This window comes from Pezoporus occidentalis, unplaced genomic scaffold (assembly GCF_034315485.1).
Source record: "Pezoporus occidentalis ecotype Australia unplaced genomic scaffold, CSIRO_AGI_Poc_V1 ctg145, whole genome shotgun sequence".
NCBI lineage: Eukaryota > Metazoa > Chordata > Aves > Psittaciformes > Psittacidae > Pezoporus > Pezoporus occidentalis.
The window spans coordinates 2,683,947-2,701,310 of record NW_026913263.1 but is presented as its reverse complement, the minus strand read 5'-3'; the positions used below and the strand labels follow the sequence as shown (position 1 = coordinate 2,701,310).

General features: G+C 45.3%; 1 protein-coding gene across 1 annotated transcript in view; it reads left to right on the top strand.

Moving 5' to 3' along the window:
- The first annotated feature begins 510 nt into the window (after positions 1–510).
- The window catches only part of POC1A (POC1 centriolar protein A), a 62,179-nt gene continuing 45,325 nt past the window's right edge, over positions 511–17,364 (top strand). The window contains exons 1-7 of the mRNA XM_062610306.1: positions 511–638; positions 2,727–2,811; positions 5,725–5,896; positions 7,552–7,731; positions 8,496–8,603; positions 9,955–10,070; positions 16,765–16,898. Coding sequence (XP_062466290.1) covers positions 621–638; positions 2,727–2,811; positions 5,725–5,896; positions 7,552–7,731; positions 8,496–8,603; positions 9,955–10,070; positions 16,765–16,898 — 813 coding nt within the window. The 5' untranslated portion in view covers positions 511–620. The remainder of the gene's footprint in view (positions 639–2,726; positions 2,812–5,724; positions 5,897–7,551; positions 7,732–8,495; positions 8,604–9,954; positions 10,071–16,764; positions 16,899–17,364) is intronic.

The following is a 17,364-nucleotide window of genomic DNA, read 5'->3' as shown; positions in this document are numbered from 1 at the left end:
AGAGCAGAGGGGCAGGATCACCTCCTTCGCCCTGCTGGTCACGCTCCTTTTGATGCAGCCCAGGATACGGTTGCTTTCTGGGCTGCGAGCTCACACTGAAGCCGGCTCATGTTCATTTTCTCATCAACCAACACCCCCAAGTCCTTCTCCTTGGGCTGCTCTGAATCTCTTCTCTGCCCAACCTGTAGCTGTGCCTGGGATTGCTCCCACCCAGGTGTAGGACCTTGCACTTGGCATGGTTAAACCTCATGAGGTTGGCATCAGCCCACCTCACAAGCGTATAACGTTAACTAATACACATTAACAAAGCCAAAGCACTGTAAGGACTGCTGTAACAGCGAAGAGACTCCCGTAACAGCACTGGGCACCCTCAGACAAGGCCGGATGTGTTCAGAGGACCCGACTCTCCCGGCCGTTCCTGTCAGGCCTGTTTCGACCCGGCCCGCTGTGTGTTGGCACGCTGCGGCTGCTGCCCCTGCGGGACCGGGGAGCCGGACCCCTAACGGCGCCGCCCCGGCCGGAAGTGCCGCAGCTCTCCTCTTCCGGCTCCTGCGAGGGCGGAACCGTTGCTGCGGGCCGCGGGAGGCGCGGGAACTGAAGTGCGGCGCGCGGGAGCTGCCATGGCCGCCGGCTGCGGGGTGAGGGATGAGTGCTGCGGGGGGGAGCGGGGCTCCGGCCTCTGGGGACGGGTGGTGCGGGGGGGTCCTGGCGCTGGGGACGGGTGGTGCGGGGGGTCCTGGCTCTGGGGACGGGTGGTGCGGGGGGTCCTGGCTCTGGGGCCGGGTGGTGCGGGGGGCTCCGGCCTCTGGGGACGGGTGGTGCGGGGGGTCGTGGCTCTGGGGACGGGTGGTGCGGGGGGGTCCTGGCGCTGGGGACGGGTGGTGCGGGGGGCGCTGGGCTCTGGGGACGGGTGGTGCGGGGGGTCCTGGCTCTGGGGATGGGTGGTGCGGGGGGAGCTGGGCTCTGGGGACGGGTGGTGCGGGGGGTCCTGGCTCTGGGGACGGGTGGTGCGGGGGGGAGCGGGGCTCCGGCCTCTGGGGACGGGTGGTGCGGGGGGTCCTGGCTCTGGGGACGGGTGGTGCGGGGGGTCCTGGCTCTGGGGCCGGGTGGTGCGGGGGGCGCTGGGCTCTGGGGACGGGTGGTGCGGGGGGTCGTGGCTCTGGGGACGGGTGGTGCGGGGGGGTCCTGGCGCTGGGGACGGGTGGTGCGGGGGGTCCTGGCTCTGGGGACGGGTGGTGCGGGGGGTCCTGGCTCTGGGGACGGGTGGTGCGGGGGGTCCTGGCGGGTGGTGCGGGGGGTCCTGGCTCTGGGGCCGGGTGGTGCGGGGGGTCCTGGCTCTGGGGACGGGTGGTGCGGGGGGTCGTGGCTCTGGGGACGGGTGGTGCGGGGGGGTCCTGGCGCTGGGGACGGGTGGTGCGGGGGGGTCCTGGCGCTGGGGACGGGTGGTGCGGGGGGTCCTGGCGCTGGGGACGGGTGGTGCGGGGGGGTCCTGGCTCTGGGGACGGGTGGTGCGGGGGGCGCTGGGCTCCGGGGTGGAGCTTTGGGTGAGGGAGAAGGCGGGCGTGGTGCTGGTGGTGCCGGCCCGTGCGGGGGAAGGCCTGGGGGAGCTCCGGGACTGGGGGTAGCGGGAAGCAGTGGTAGGTTTAGGGGAGGCTTTAGTGCTGCAGGCTCCGCAGTGCTGGAGCTGGGGGAGCTTAATGCTGCTGGGGCTTGGGGTGCTGCTGCAGCAGGATGGGTCTGTGTTTGGGGGGGGGGGATAGTGCGGGGGCTCCGGATGTGGGGAGGGCTGGTGGTGGGTGTTGTGGGAGGGTGTCAGCCCCCTTCTTCTGGAGCTGGGTGTGATGCAGAGGGTTGACCAATGTACAGGGGGGTTGTACAAGGGGGTTAGAGGAATTTACTGGCTACTTTACAACTTTTAACGAGTCGTGGAGTTTATCCGCGCATCAGGTGCTTGTTTGACGAGGCTGGAGTTGCAGTCAGCTCCTGGGGGGAGCAGGCTGTGGTGGGGACTGCCAGGGAAGCAGAGGCTGTGTGCATGAGAGCGGGGATTGAAGGCTGATGAGCCCATTCTGAAGTCTGGACAGTGTTCAGGTGTTACAGGCTGCTGTGGTGGTTCTCTGTGTGCTCTGTTTGGTTCGTTTGGTTTATTTTTTTCCCTTCTCCTTTTTTTTTTCTCTTCTCCCCTGACTTCAGGCTTTGTTTGGCCTTTGCAGCCAGGTGCTGGGTAGGGAAATGCTGTGTTTCCCAGCCCTAGGGAAGGGGTAGGGGCTCAGTCTGTTTTGCTGCAGTTCTGCTTCTACGTGTCTGTTTCAACAGGTGTGTTAAGTCTTGCAAATGTGTCCCTTCTGTGCTAACAGTGGCCTCCTGGCTACACCTGGGCTGAGATGAGCAGCTCTCAGTGAAGCTGAGCTTGACTGCTTGTTCAGGTGGTCACTGACACACAGCTGATCTGTTCCAAAGTCAGCTTTGGGATCTCTGTTCCAGCGGCATGTTGCTAAAATGCACGGATCGCTCATGCAAGTCACCGAAGGTCCAGGGGGGTTATCAGCTTGGACCATTTGCCTCTTCAAGTTTGTTGATACATGTGATGTGCATTTTGTGTTGCACAGTGTTCTTGTCTCTACCTGATGAGTATGTGGCCTGGCTCACTTGTCATAGAAGTAAAATAGTGTTATTGTGCAGAAGTGATTATTAATCTATAGTGCTTGAACATTATTGTCTTCTAGGAAGATCCGTCCCTGGAGAGACACTTCAAAGGCCACAGAGATGCTGTCACTAGCGTGGACTTCAGTCTCAATAAGAAACAATTGGGTAAATTGTCTCTGTGTTTTGATGGCCAGATGGTAAAGAGGTTCTCTCTTTTAGTTAAACAGAGGGAGCAGTGGAGGTACTGAGCTTTACAAGAGGAAAGAACTTGTTTTCATGACGAAGAGATTTTGGAGATTTTCAGGATGAACCTCTCTCTGTGTGCTTTGAAAATGAACCCTGTTGTTGAACCATAGGGTGGCAGATAGTGTGCATCCTGCTAGAGCTTTAGGGACATCTACCGTAACTTATCGTTTCCCATACCTGGCCTTACCATGCAGTAGGGCAGCTTAAGGCAAAATCTTACTTTTTCTTCTCCATCTTTCATTTCTCCCCATTAGACAGCTGTCTGTGGTCATGCCAAGGCCTGTGTCCTAGTTACTGTTCAGTAACCCACTGTGTGTGCATTGAGGTAGGAACCAGGAGGGGTTTTAGCTCTTGGTGAAGTTGCTGTGTGGCATGGTGGACTCACAGAGAAGATAAGGCAGAAATGATAGTTTTGAGGCATTGGGCACAGCAGGCATGAGTACATGGAAATGCAGCTGTCTGGTGGGTAATAATCCTGTTTTGGATCTTGCAACCTACACAATGCTCTGGAAGCTATAAGGAAGTGAAAAGGAATCAAACTTGTCTTGGATCCTTCCTCCCTGTTGCTGTTTTTACTGTCTGCTCTCTTTTCCTTTCCACTTCCTGTGTTTTTGAGTGCAGAGCAGGATCTGGCTCTGCTCTGCGTCCGTGATTCTGTTTGTGTACCCCTAAATCTTTATCCAGTCAGTGCAGATCTTTGTTTAGCAAGGGTGCTTTGAATGTAATTTAGTGTTACTTTTGAATGGCCTTCCAGAAGTAGTAAAGGGGCTTTTGTTGCCTCCATCTGGGTGGTGAAATAGATGTTCTTAATATTTTTGATAAATTACATCGGGTAAGAAAGGGAGCAAATTCTGAGGATTTTTATTTTTTAGGTACTGCTGGGTCAGACTTAGGAGATTTTGAAGTTGTTTTTCCCTGTTCCTGCCCTGCGAAATAAAACAACCAAACCTAGAGGACTTGGTCTTTGTTCCATTAGAGTGCTTGCCCAGCCCAGTAATTGTTATTGCAAACAAGTCGCATAGAAGCAGCATGATACTGAAGTGCTTTATTGAGATGTCAGAGCATTCTTTTCCTTGAATTTTTTAACATCAGTCTGGGGGAAGCTGTCCTCCTGCAACTTAGGATCCTTGCGAGACAATGACTTAGTGTAGTTGTGACTAACATTCAAACCTCTTGACACTGAACTGCAGCTCAATCTACTTTTACACAGTTGTCACCCCTTAAATTTCAATATTTGTAAGGAAACGTATAAAATACAAACCCAAACAGAAACAACTGAACTGACAAGTAAGGACTTTTTTCTCTTGGGGAACATGCCCATTCCAAAGAGGTTCATTCATTATGCATATATGAATCCCAAATCAATAACAGGAAGAGGGATGACAATTATTTTTTTGTGTTGAAATAACTGAAGTAGGACATTTCCAGCAAAATCTGTTTGGTGTTTTGCCATATCACCAATGAAGTGAAATATTCTTGTAATTATGGCCCTGCTATGTCAAAACCTACCATCAAACTGCTCTTTTTTTTTCTAGGAACATCATAAGCTTTCCCTGAAGATGTGCCCCACTTGGCACTTGGGTAGAGAAGTACAGAAGCAGCTTGGGTTTGTTGGCAGGCTAGGATGCATATATTCTGTGTTTGCCTGTGGAAAAATCTACAAAGTGTTCTGTTATTTAGGCATTAGAATTGATTTGAAGGAGTATTTGTTTGAGACTTTAAGTTACCGCAGGCATATGTTTACTCTTTTTCCAGTCACTAGGGTGATTTTTACTGCTCTGAGTTGGTGATGGGACCTGGGCAGGGGAGTTTTAGACTGAAGTGGAATTTACTCTTGTGTTTAGGAATCCTGTTGCCTGGTATTCTTGGCAGGGACTGATACAGCTCCTGTCAGATAGAGAGGGGGATGTAGCTTAAGTGACCCTTTGCTCTTGCTGCTGAGGGTGATCTTGAAAAAGCAGCATCTGTCTTGAGGATTGGCCACTTTCCTGTAAGTAAAGTGTTTGCCCTCTGGGGTCTCCCTCCAGCCCTTTCTCTTCCTTCCTGTCTTTGGAGCATGCCTTTGCCCTCTTGCACTCCGTTCTCAGAAGCCCGAGAGTAAAGGCAAGTTGTGGTTGTTGTTGTTCGGTTGTTTGTTTTTTCATTCCCACAAGTGAGTACAGAAGTAGGCATGAGTCAAAGAGTCAGTGTGAAGAGATGGAGGGACCGCATCTCCATCTGTAGTTCCTTAAAGCCATCAAGTCCTGCAGACCTTTCCTGGTAATAGCGAACTGAACACTGCTCTAGTTGTGTTGCAAGCTTGTGTTTTTCATATATATAAGAACTGCTGAGCTGAATGTGATCAACCTTTTGCAGTAAAGGAGCTGGATGGGAGGGTGATGTGGCTGAGTTGCCTTTCAGTCACCAACTTGCAGCACTTCTCTGCTTAATCTGTAGTATGTTACGTGATATTGAATCTGTTGCAGCTGATAGCTGTCCTTGCTTCCCAATTTAAAAAGTGATATGAACACCTTCGTTCACGACTTCCTCTGTGTTTCCTTAGTGTGTGTTTATGTGGAAGGAGTTTTGCAACTTGTGTGGCTTTTGCTTCTGCAGCTGTTGCATGACCTGACTCTTGGAAGTTGTCAGTCCAAGCCAATGCACGACTGACTTTGTTTGAATTAACAGTGAAATATACAATATGCAATACTTTGGTGAAGCTTTGAGGACAAGGTGCTTGAGATTCTAGAAGCTGTGATGGTGAACTGAGTATGAAATGTAGTTTCAGTGTAAGTGGAGGGGAATTAATGCAAGTTTGGTTTTGTGTGGCTTTGGTTTTACTTTGTATTTCAGCAAGTGGCTCAATGGATTCGTGCCTGATGATCTGGAATATGAGACCTCAGATGAGAGCCTATCGCTTTGTGGGCCACAAAGATGCAGTGATGTGTGTTCAGTTTTCACCTTCTGGTCACCTTGTGGCTTCAGGCTCTAGAGACAAAACAGTCCGTTTATGGGTTCCCAATGTGTAAGTATTTATTCTCTTCAATGTCTCTTGTGGTGTTTTAACTGTGGGTTGGGATTCCTCCTTGCTTCTTGATAGCAGTTCTCCAGCTATGGGACTGGGATCTGTTTGAGGGACAGAAAAAAACATTTTATGTGACAGCTGTTATAAAGGAGAGGTGCTTTGGTTTTGAAATTGCACTGGAAACAAAACTAAAATCCTTTGCAAAGCTTAGTATTAACTTCCTGTGCTGATTAAGAGGTCGCTCACGTAACTCATCAGTGGTGAACTGCTGGATTTTTCTCTTCCCTTTTCTCCCAGTTTATCTTTCCTCCTAGCAAATCCATCCTTTGCTTCTCTGGCAGTGTTAAGCAAGATGCTGAAACATAAATATAACAACAAAAAGTCCTCTTTGATCAACATCAGGTTTGAGACCTTCAGCTTACCAGTGTTGCACTTTCAGTAAAAGGGGAGGGAGAAGCAGCCCCATGGTCTATGGGTGAAGACACTGCTTCCAAAGAATCTGAAAACTTGTGGTGCCTTTCAAGGGTGTTATGTTACTGAAGGAGTTAACACCTTCCTGGCATGCGATTTCTGTCTTTGGGATTTGTTTATTTTGAGCCCTGCTGACAGAACTTTGTTGTTTTCTTCATGAGTGTTTGTCAGATTTGGGGATGTTCTGTGGTTTTGGACAGAAGGGAAACTTTTCTGAGAGGTAACCTTTACTGTTCCTTGCCTTCTGGCAGATAAAGGATTAAATTAAGCTAGGCAGCTGTGACCTTTTCTGAGGAGGGAGGGAATATTGCTGAAGGTATGTAGTATTTTGATTTCCTGGCCTTTACAGTTTTAATAGTCTCAGTATAAAGCCTGTTAAATCCTAAAGGAGAAGAGAGCAAACCACCATGTCTTTCTCTTGTTCTCTTCTGTCTGTGAATATGGAGCTCCTGGTAGTACAGTACATGCTGGAGACATATTTTAGACCAAGAATCCCATACAAAGAGACCTGTTGGATCTCTAAGCATGCCTTGCATTTATTTGTCAGAGGAATGCCTCTTGCATTCATTTGGAAATTATGGGTAAAAAGGAATAACTGTACGTTGTCTTTTGTCTTGCCTGGCTGGGTGAATGGTGGCTTGCTCAGAGTTGTACAACATCAGGCATGCTGAATTCAGTTGAGTTATTTCTTGTGTGGTGCTGCATCAAAAGTGCTGAGCTGGAGTATGGGCCAGTACAGGGACAGTTGTGAGGCAGTTGCCCACTTGGCTTCGTCTAGATGAACTCTGAAAACACTTACCTCCCTCTCACCTGCCTGCAGCAAAGAACCTGGTAACAGTACAGAATCTCAGCATCTTCTGTATTGGTATTTCCATAAATACTGTTTTAAATGGTTGAACAAATAAGCAATAGCTTTTTTTTTCCCTTTATAGGAAACATCGGGTTCCTGTTGGATTGGGCTCTGGTTTCTGGTTGAACTAGAACAGCTGGTTTTACTTATGTATCCTGTATAGCTCACAAAGCATCAGTTTGTTTGGGGTTGATCAGTGTTTAATTCCTAATGTAAGCACATGCAGTTCTTATAGAAGTGGTGGTTAATACAAACAGAAGCTTTGTGTTTTCAGGTACATAATATCTTTGCTCCCCTTCTGTGTGGTTTTAAAGTGTTCTTTCCTTCGCTGTAGCAAAGGAGAATCTACTGTGTTCAAGGCTCATACAGCAACTGTAAGAAGTGTTAATTTCTCCAGTGATGGCCAGTCCTTAGTTACAGCTTCCGATGACAAAACAGTCAAAGTGTGGACAGTTCACAGGCAGAAGTTTCTGTTCTCACTCAGTCAACACATAAACTGGGTTCGCTGTGCCAGGTGAGTACAGCTTTCTGACAGATGGGGATTTATTCCTCAAAGCAGAGACTGACTATAAACGTCTTCTCAACACATTTGTATTCAGGATGATTCAAGTGTCTCGTGAGTTTTTATGTATATATGCATCTAGGACAAACCCACAGCTTCTCTGTAGGGGAGAAGTTCATTATACTTCTTGAATGTAGCAGTGGCAGGTAGTACTATAGATGTCCGCAGCAGAGCAGAAAGCATGTTTTTCTGGTGTGGATGATGATGATCTCGAGTTAGGTACTTGAGTCCTGTTCCAGTAAAATGTATACCTCTGAAGACATACTGATCTGTCTTGTACAGGAAATACTGAGATAGGAGCTTAATACAGTCTTCTAAGGCACTTGAATGCTGAAGCTTCTCCTGCTGTAGCTGTTATCTTGAGAGTAATTGTATTGCTCTGAATGCTTGTGGCAAAGGTGGCAATTGTTTTGAATTAGGGTAGAGAAACAATTTGAGGTACACTTAAATTGAAACAAGTAGGACAGGAGAACTTAAATTGGACTCAAGACATTCCTGAGAGTTATTTTATGTGCTTGTGGCATTAGGGCTATATGAGGACTTATGGCCTGCTCTTTTCTTTTTTTCTTTCCTCAATTTACAGTGACTGGATTTTTAATCTTATTAATGCCAGTGTGACTTCATGGAGAGTGAGGTGTGTTTACCAGCATACCTTCACAGCTGACCAAATCCAGTTGACCACATGCATTTCTTAATCTCTGTAACTCTTATCTTAGATTCTCTCCTGATGGACGGTTGATAGTGTCAGCCAGCGATGATAAAACTGTCAAACTGTGGGACAAAACCAGCAGAGAATGTATACACTCCTTCTGTGAGCATGGGGGGTGAGTACCTGGCGATGCACGAGGACCAGCCTTCTGTGATCTCTGAAATGGGGCTGCCTGGTGAATGTACAGCTGGTTTGGTGACTGCAGTCAGAGCCCCTTGCCCTGGCAGACATTTCTGCCACTTAAAAAATATCATTAGCACCTACTACAGAAACAGCCAGTAGAGGATGAGATTCAAAAAGAGCTTCCAGGGTTGTTTTGACCCTTTAATGATTTCTCCAGATTAGAACCTTGAAGGTTATATTTCAGTAGCTGTTCAACATGTCAAGCCTTAGTTTCTTTATGGTTACTTATTTGTGGAGATCTTAACTTCTTTATTTCTTCTTCCAGCTATGTTGAGGTCTTTTATTTTGCTCTGAGTTGAAGTAACTTAAAAGAGCAAAAGTGTACTGAGCGATGTTACTTGAATGCTCGCATTTTTGAATAACAGGGTTATTCCAAAACCCACTTTGTATTCAGAAAAGCAGCTGTTGAATTGGAATTTGTTTTGGTTTTGTTTTTTTTTCCCCATGGAGAATATTGATCTCTGACAGAAGTTAATTCGTCCAGAATCACAAAACAAGCTCTTAGAGATCTGACACTGGAATCTTCCTAATTTCTTGCTGCACTGATTTTTGTTAAGTACAAAGTTGTGTTCTTTCCAGATGATATACAATGATGGTAAGACAAATTCAGACATTATTTTTCTAGTGCTCTTAAGAATCTGTTGAAATATCTCAACTTCCTCAGTGTTTGTTCTAAGAACACTCAAAGGAGAATTAATTCTATGCCATTCCTTGTGTGGATTGGGTGAGATGCTCTTCACTGAAGGTTCTGAAGGTTTTAGCGTACTTGTGTGTCCGAAATAAAAATGGATAGCATACAGGTCCAGAAAGGAATTTGATCTCAGCCTCGCTACCTTCCAAGTGATAAATTTATGTTTTTAGGCACACAGTCAGTAAGTTCCAGCTTAAAATCAGTTAAGCAAAGAAAACACGTGTTCAGTCTTGTACACACCGCTCTAGAAATCCTGTTAATTTAATAGAAAACATAATTTTTGCAAGCATTAAATGTACACTTGAAAATGTTGTTGTGACAGTTGGATCCAACAGATTTCAGGAGGCTTGTAGCTCCAGCTCCTACACCTATCATGCAAAACCTTGAAGATGGTCTGCTTAGATTTAATCCTGCAGTCTATTTTGAGTTATAAGGAAGGTCTTAAGTGAAATTCAGCAATATGAGTTTTCAGGTTATCTCCTCATTCCTGTAATGTTCAATGCATTATGATGTAGCTTCGCTTCTTAAAAAGACCTTTTTGAGCTTCAGCAAGAGTTGAATGTAAACAGCTGGATTTAACTGCAATTTACAGGTTTGTGAATCATGTGGATTTTCATCCCAGTGGTACCTGCATTGCTGCGGCTGGTACAGACAACACAGTGAAGGTGTGGGATGTTAGGATGAACAGACTTCTCCAACATTACCAAGGCAAGTTAAGATCACAGAGAAATTGGACCTTTCCACGTGTTGATGTGGATTGTTCTCAAGTCCAGGGACTGTTTCTCTATCACTTGCTGCCTTGCCAGAAAGGGACTGGGTTAGGTCTGCCAGTGGGACCTTTTTTACTCCCAAAATCGTGCTTTGCTTTGTGTTAGCTCCAAGACTGATTCTCACACATAGGTGAGAAACGCTTCTCTTCTGATTTCTCCTCCTCTGCCCGCCTTCAAAAAGCAGAAAGGTCAGATGCTGAAACTGTCCCCTGTTGCAGATGAGCACAGCTGTTATCTGCAATGTCTCTTGGCTTGTATTCACTGCTCTTGAGATGTGCAATAAAAAGGATGTGGCCTTTGTTTCTGAATAAGCCTATAGGAGGAGTCAGATGCATTCCAGCAAGCCAAAAGGATAAGGTCTTAATGAGAAAACTAGGAAAATTTAACAAAAGAGGAAAATCTGAATCAACCAGTTGCAATTCTTTACCATCATCCTGGTTTTTCCTCTAGTATCTGCTCTGTTTTCAGCTTCCAGAATTAGCTTTGACTTTGGCGTGACTTGCCCAGATGGGCTTGTTCTTGGAGTAGATTTTATATTTAGGAGTATAAACCTTTTCTTATTCTTTTTTCCTCCTTAGCTTCCAAATGTCATGTCCTCCCATTACCTGTTCTTGTCAAAGTGATCAGTGCGGCTCGTTGGTAGAACTGGATAGGAAAAGGTGCTTTCTCATCCATGCAAGCTTCTTTGAGTTTGGTAGTCCTGTTTTGTGCATATTAGTTTCTTGAGCCTAAACATGGCTTTTCTTTCCCTTACTGGTAAGAATTTTTGGGGCGGCTGTAGTATTTTAGAAATTTATACATTCTCAAGCGCTGTTTCCAGTATAGATAGCTTATTAAACTGAATTTTGCTAGCTTTTCATGAAGACCACTTCCTGCGGGCTAGTAAAGCAGATCAGAGGTACTGGGCTGGAGCTTTGTATATTGTTCTTTCTGCCCACTGCAGCAGATGCTGTCTGTTCCAGCTGAATGCCAGGCAGAAAAGGCAGAGTAGTAAGAGCTTGCAGTTAATTCCTGCAAACTTTGCAAGTTAAGACACAAATATTGAGTTCTAAATGAAAGCTGTTGGTCCTGCTGCCTTTATGTAACTAAAATTATTTTTTAAGGTGCTTTTGACTGTGTACCCCTTTATTCACAAGGCATTAAAAGAATTTGCAGGATCTCAATACAAGTTTCTGGTTTATCTTGATAAAGAAGAGCAGAGGAAAGGCAGTGATGTTTAAGGAGCAGAGTTCTTAGGTTTGTCTTCCTTCACAGCAACCTCCTATGAAAGACTAGAACCTCCTCTGGCAGGTAAGGGCAGTGGGGGTAACTCATCTCAAAGCAAATGCAGATTGTCTGCAGAGAAGCTATTAAGATTATGAAAAGCCCTTGGGTTCCATAAGAAAAGTAAATAAAAGCTCCCCAAAAAGGGGCTACCGTGGAGTAGAAACAGTCTGCAAACTTCAGAATGCTTTCATAGTTCTGCTGTTCTTTTGATCTTTGCATGTAGGTGGCATTACTGTTGTGATCATCTGATCTGACTATTAAGCACTGATGGTGACACTACTATGATTGGAACAGGCTTTTCTTTATTTCTAGCTTCAGCTTCCTGCTCCTGCAGTGTGTTTTATTCCTGGCTTGTGCGGTGATCCTCAAGTGTATTCTCGCTGTGTAGCCAAGTCGAGCACTCTCTGAACTCTTTATCTAATGTAATTTATGTTTCTTTAATTCCTTCAATTATTTTCATGGACTCAAAATCACTCCTAGTTCTCTGAGAGCCAACAAAATCTAATGGGAATCAGATCTTTTGGTGACTGTTGTTCCAATTCATCAGTATTGAACTGATACAATTAGTGATGAATACTGAATTGTCATTCTTTATGTAGTAAATACTGTGAACTTCTGACCCATATCAAAACTTGGGAATGCCTTCCTGAAGTCTTGTTGCTAAAATACGAGGTATGTTTAAATACTTAAACAGTGTCAGATTCTCTTTATCAGCTTTTCGCCAGTGGCATGATCTGCAGTGTGTGTTTCCAGCCGCAGTATAACTTGGCTCAAAAATCTCTCTTCCTGCTTTCCACTTACTGCTATTAAATTGTCAGAACCTAATGTGGTTTAGGTTTGACTGCCAGGCTTCTATTTTGCGTTTGGGAATTATATTTCCTCTGTATCCCACCCTCACTGAATGACATTTTAGTCCAACAGCCTTGCTATTGAAGAGATCTTTTCCTGTTACAAGTGTTATTTTTAAGAGCTCCTGTGTAAATCCTAATTCTGTGTTAAATTTTGGCTTTTATTACTATTTCTAGTTCAAAGAAACCTAAAATTGCAGTGGTAGCTGTATGCAGTCACTTTATGCACCTGTGGCTGCAAACTCATGTGTTTGTAACATTCTGTGGATGGGAGAAAAATCCTGCTCTTCTGAGGGTTTATGCACGTGCCTGTTGGCTAAACCAGGTTGAGTTTTGTGCTCTCGCAAGTGAAACTCCCATATCATTCCCACTAGAGGGCATCCCGTCCTTCAGTATGTGCTTATGCTGCCTGGTTTCAAGGGAATCCATTTTAAGGATTGAGTGGCATTGAGGAATTAAGAGCTAAGTAGTCCTGCCACAGGCTCTTGCGTGTTTCAAGTTGGGTTGTTTTCCAAAACTGATTAGTCTTTTAGAAGTGTTGCTCTTGCTGCCAGGACTTGTTCCCACTGTGACTTTCATAAATGAAAGTTGGAAATGGCAAACTGCAAAACTTTCTGGATCATGTGGGTGTTTTTTAGCAGAGTAAAGTATGCTCTGGTCATGGTAACTGTACAGGAGAAGAGGCAGATGTTTTTTTCAGTCCTCTACTTGGTGCTTTCTTGTACAGCGCATCATATAAAAAGGACATGGAACTGTTGGAACAAGTCCAGAGGAGGCCACAAGGATGATCAGGGGCTGGAGCACCTCCTGTATGAAGACAGGCTGAGGAAGTTGGGGCTGTTCAGCCTGGAGAAGAGAAGGCTGCGTGGAGACCTCATAGCAGCCTTCCAGTATCTGAAGGGGGCCTATAGGGATGCTGGGGAGGGACTCTTCATTAGGGACTGTAGTGACAGGACAAGGAGTAACGGGTTCAAACTGAACCAGGGGAAGTTTAGATTGGATCTAAGGAGGAAATTCTTTCCTGTGAGGGTGGTGAGGCACTGGAATGGGTTGCCCAGGGAGGTTGTGAATGCTCCATCCCTGGCAGTGTTCAAGGCCAGGTTGGACAGAGCCTTGGGTGAGATGGTTTAGTGTGAGGTGTCCCTGCCCATGGCAGGGGGGTTGGCACTGGATGATCTTAAGATCATTTCCAACCCTGACTATTCTATGATTCCCCTGCAAAAATGGCCAGTGTTTATTGCCTGGCATTTATTCCCTGTGCAAAGCTGGGGAGGGAGCACCTCTTGCAGGTCTATGGAAACAGCTCTAACCTTTTATTAATTGCTGTTTAAAAAGAAAAATTGGTGCTTTCCTGCAGTTCAGATGGGGCTTCGATGTCATTATCTGTTCACTAGGAACTGTGGCTGTGTCAAGTCCATCCTAACTTATCTTCTCACTGGTGGTTACTGTGTTGTTGCATTCAAAGTAGTGTTGTCAGACTTGAGACAGTTATGTTCAGTCCGTTTACAGGCTGGCATAACTCAGTTTTAGTCATTAACCCCCCAGTATAAGTCTCTTAACTGGCTGTTATATTTCTAGAGCTTGGCTGGCAGAAGGGTAGACTTGTAGCAGCAAGTCAGTGGGAGATGCCACCTTGTGCTGCACTGCATTTACTGTTTACAACATGAATCAAGTGAGGTTGCAGGATGTGTTGGCAAGTTTTTGGAGAGGTGTGTGAATGGTCATTTAGGAGGTTATGAGCTGGTTTGGCAGAAGAGAGATGAAGAAATGGCTTCCAACAGCCAAGAACTCCTTGGGCACAGAAGCTTCTACTGATTACATAGCTAGATGCTATGGCATTTCTTTTCATTATGAAAAGGTTTTTTTTTGGTAAAGCTGAAAATAGTTTATTCACTATCTGGAAGTTGGTTAGTTTTGTCTGTTTCTGATGTGATTCCTTTCAGGATTTGTCTTAGTTAACAACATATGTTTATATTTATCTGAATTTAGACACTAATGGAGTGAGGAATATTAAAAATCACTCAGAATACAATTTTCAAAGGACAAATGTAGTTAACATTCTTTCAAGAAGAAAAACTCCACATAGGCTTTTTCCCTTTCAATACATAGTGTAACACAGGGCTGGGGGTAGAGGAAGATCTAGCACCAACAAGAATAACTGTTCAGAAGTTACCTTTGTGAGTTAAGGCTTTCTTCTGTTTTCTTAATAGTCCAAGTCAAGAGTTACATTCTCAGAACCTGAGCTGAGGTATCTGATGCTCCTGAGAGTTTCAAAGGTTGATGCATTCTGGTTTACAGTTGAACTATTGAGGCTGTTTCACATCTCTGCTTCAAATCCACACCTGCAAAACAAATGTTTGGTTCTAGTATCCTTTAAAATTGTATTTTGAGGTCTTTTATGTGTCACAGAATGGATTGGATTTGAAAGGACCTTTAAGATCATCTAGTTCCAACCCATCTGACATGGGCAAAAACACCTTCCACTAGACCAGGTTTCTCAAAGCCCCATCCAGCCTGGCCTTGAACTTCCAGGGATGAGCAGCCACAACTTCTAAGGGCAACCTGTTCCAGCATCTCACCAGCTTCATAGTGAAGTATTTCTTCCTAATATCTAATCTAAATCCCTCTGGATGGCATTCCTTCCCTCCAGCTATCAACTGAACCACACAGCTTGGTGCCATCGGCAAACTTGCTGAGGGCGCACTCAATCCCACTGTCCATGTCAGCGACGAAGATGTTGAACAAGACCGGTCCCAACACTGATCCCTGAGGGACCCCACTCATTACTGGTCTCCAGCCGAACATGGAGCCATTGACCACAACTCTTTGTGTGCGGCCAGCTAGCCAGTTCTTTATCCACCAAGTGGTCCATCCATCAAATTAATGTCTCTCCGGTTTAGAGACAAGGAGTCATCCCACCATGTTTCTGCGATGCCTATTGTATCATACCCCCATAAATGTGCACACATCTCTAACTCCTCTTGTTTGTTCCCCATGCTACGGGCATTTGCATAGAGGCATCTGAGCCGAGCTCCAGCTGAAGCCGGCTCATTGGCTGGTGCGGCTGGGATATCTCTGCATTGCTCCAAGCATTTATTATAGGTGCTGGCAACTGACTGGGTGTGTTGGGATGGAGTGATGCCCCCCTCCCCCAACACATCTAGTTTAAAGCCTCCTTGACCAGTCTGGCAAGCCTCCTACCAAGACCTGGCCTACAAACTTGGGTGCCATGTTCAAGACGCCCAAACCCCTGACTACAGCACCATCGTTCTAACCTGGCCAGTCCTCCTAGCCTTTTTAAGGTCCTCCCCTGTATCCTGGAGAATTGATGAAAAGGCAATCTGAGCTCCAGAGCCCCTAACCACATCTCCCAGGGCTCTGTAGTCCTTCTTTATGTTCTCGAGGCTACTGCTGTCTATTAACATCTATTAATATCTAATTAACAACCATTAATATATATTAACATTTTAACATACGGTTTGGTTTTGAAGTGTACATTAGACACTTAAAGGAATATAATTCAGTTGGGGGGGGTGGGGTGGGGTGTATTAGGAGTAGTAGATTCAAGATACCAGAACATTTTGAGGGCATACAGTAGAACTGTAAGAATAATTGGATTGTTAAAACTCTTCAGGCGTGATCTTAATGTCACATAGGCTCAGAAAGCTCTACGTATGTAAAGTGCTACGTGTTTTTCATAAAACAAGCTACTGAACAGATTTATTTCAGTTTGGGGAGGGGAAAAAAAGAAAAGCCCTACAAGTAAATGTTTAATGTTACAGTGAGCTTAGGGGTAGTTTGACTCTCTTCATAGAGTATTTTCTTTAGCTCTTTTCAAAATAACTCTTGGGCTTCATCTTCACACAGAAAGGATTGCTTTAGACAATCAAGAGTGTGAACTTCCGGTTTTCATACTAGTTTTAAGTTTTTGGTGAGACAAATTGGATGTCTGAAGAAATAATGCTTATACTGGCCCATTCTCAAGTTGCAGGTTCTTTTTCCTGCTTTCTCTTAAATCCAGTCTTGGTTCAAGTTGAGTAGTAAGCCAAAAGAACCTGTGCAATGCCAACTTTGAGTATGCCTTTCGCTGTAATTTGTCTTCTCTGTAATGTACTACCATATAGATTTTATTCTAGGATGACGTGGGAGTGAAAACAGCAGCTCCACAGTAGTAAACCATGTCAATGCCCAGCTCTCTCACAGAATCATATAGCTCACTTGGGTATAGAGTTACATTTGGGGACTATGCTGGAAGCTTTTGTAGCCTTAAATCTCCCCGAATAATTGGCAAAGCTTCCTTTTTCCTTTCAATAAACTAATTCCTATTTTTACAAGAATTGAGTGCTGCCCTTGTTCTCTGGTGCTTTGAAGAGTTTCTGTGGAATGTTTCCCCCATGATAATTTTCCTGTTAAACTTTATAACAGAAAATTGAAATGTGGTTGTACTTTTATTTTTTTTTCCTTGGGCTTATGTAAACCAGTCTCAGTGACTATTATATATGTTTTTTCCACCCTCAGTGCACAGTGCTGTGGTAAACAGTCTTTCCTTTCACCCCTCTGGAAACTATCTGGTTACTGCTTCCAATGATTCAACCCTTAAAATTCTGGACTTGCTAGAAGGAAGACTTCTGTATACTCTTCATGGTCACCAGGTGAGGCAAAGCCTTGTATATAGTAATGTATGAACCCATCACAAACTGGGCAGAACTCTGTTTCAGCCTTTCATTCTTCATGGCCTTTCAGAATCTTTGGAAAACCTCCTTGCATAAAATTACGATGACTGTACTCCTGATAATCTTTGAGATCATCGCTGTTTTGAAAGGAAGGCCTGTGGGAAGGGAAGGAGGGAAGGCAGGAATGGAGGGAATGAGAAACAATAAAGGGAGCTCCAGTGTTGAGGATGCAAGTCTAAGACCTAAGGAGCATAGTCAGAGCTGTGCCTTAGACCCCAGACTTCGGGTCTGTCACGTGCTCTCTGTACTGCAGCTCTGACTGCTTCTCTAAAGTGGAGCAAATAACACTTGGCCTCTGACATGTTGTGAGGATAAATGCTATTCACCTCACAGGGGACTTAAGGACAGTAGTGGTAAAATGGAGGAAACCTTTTTTGGGATCGGA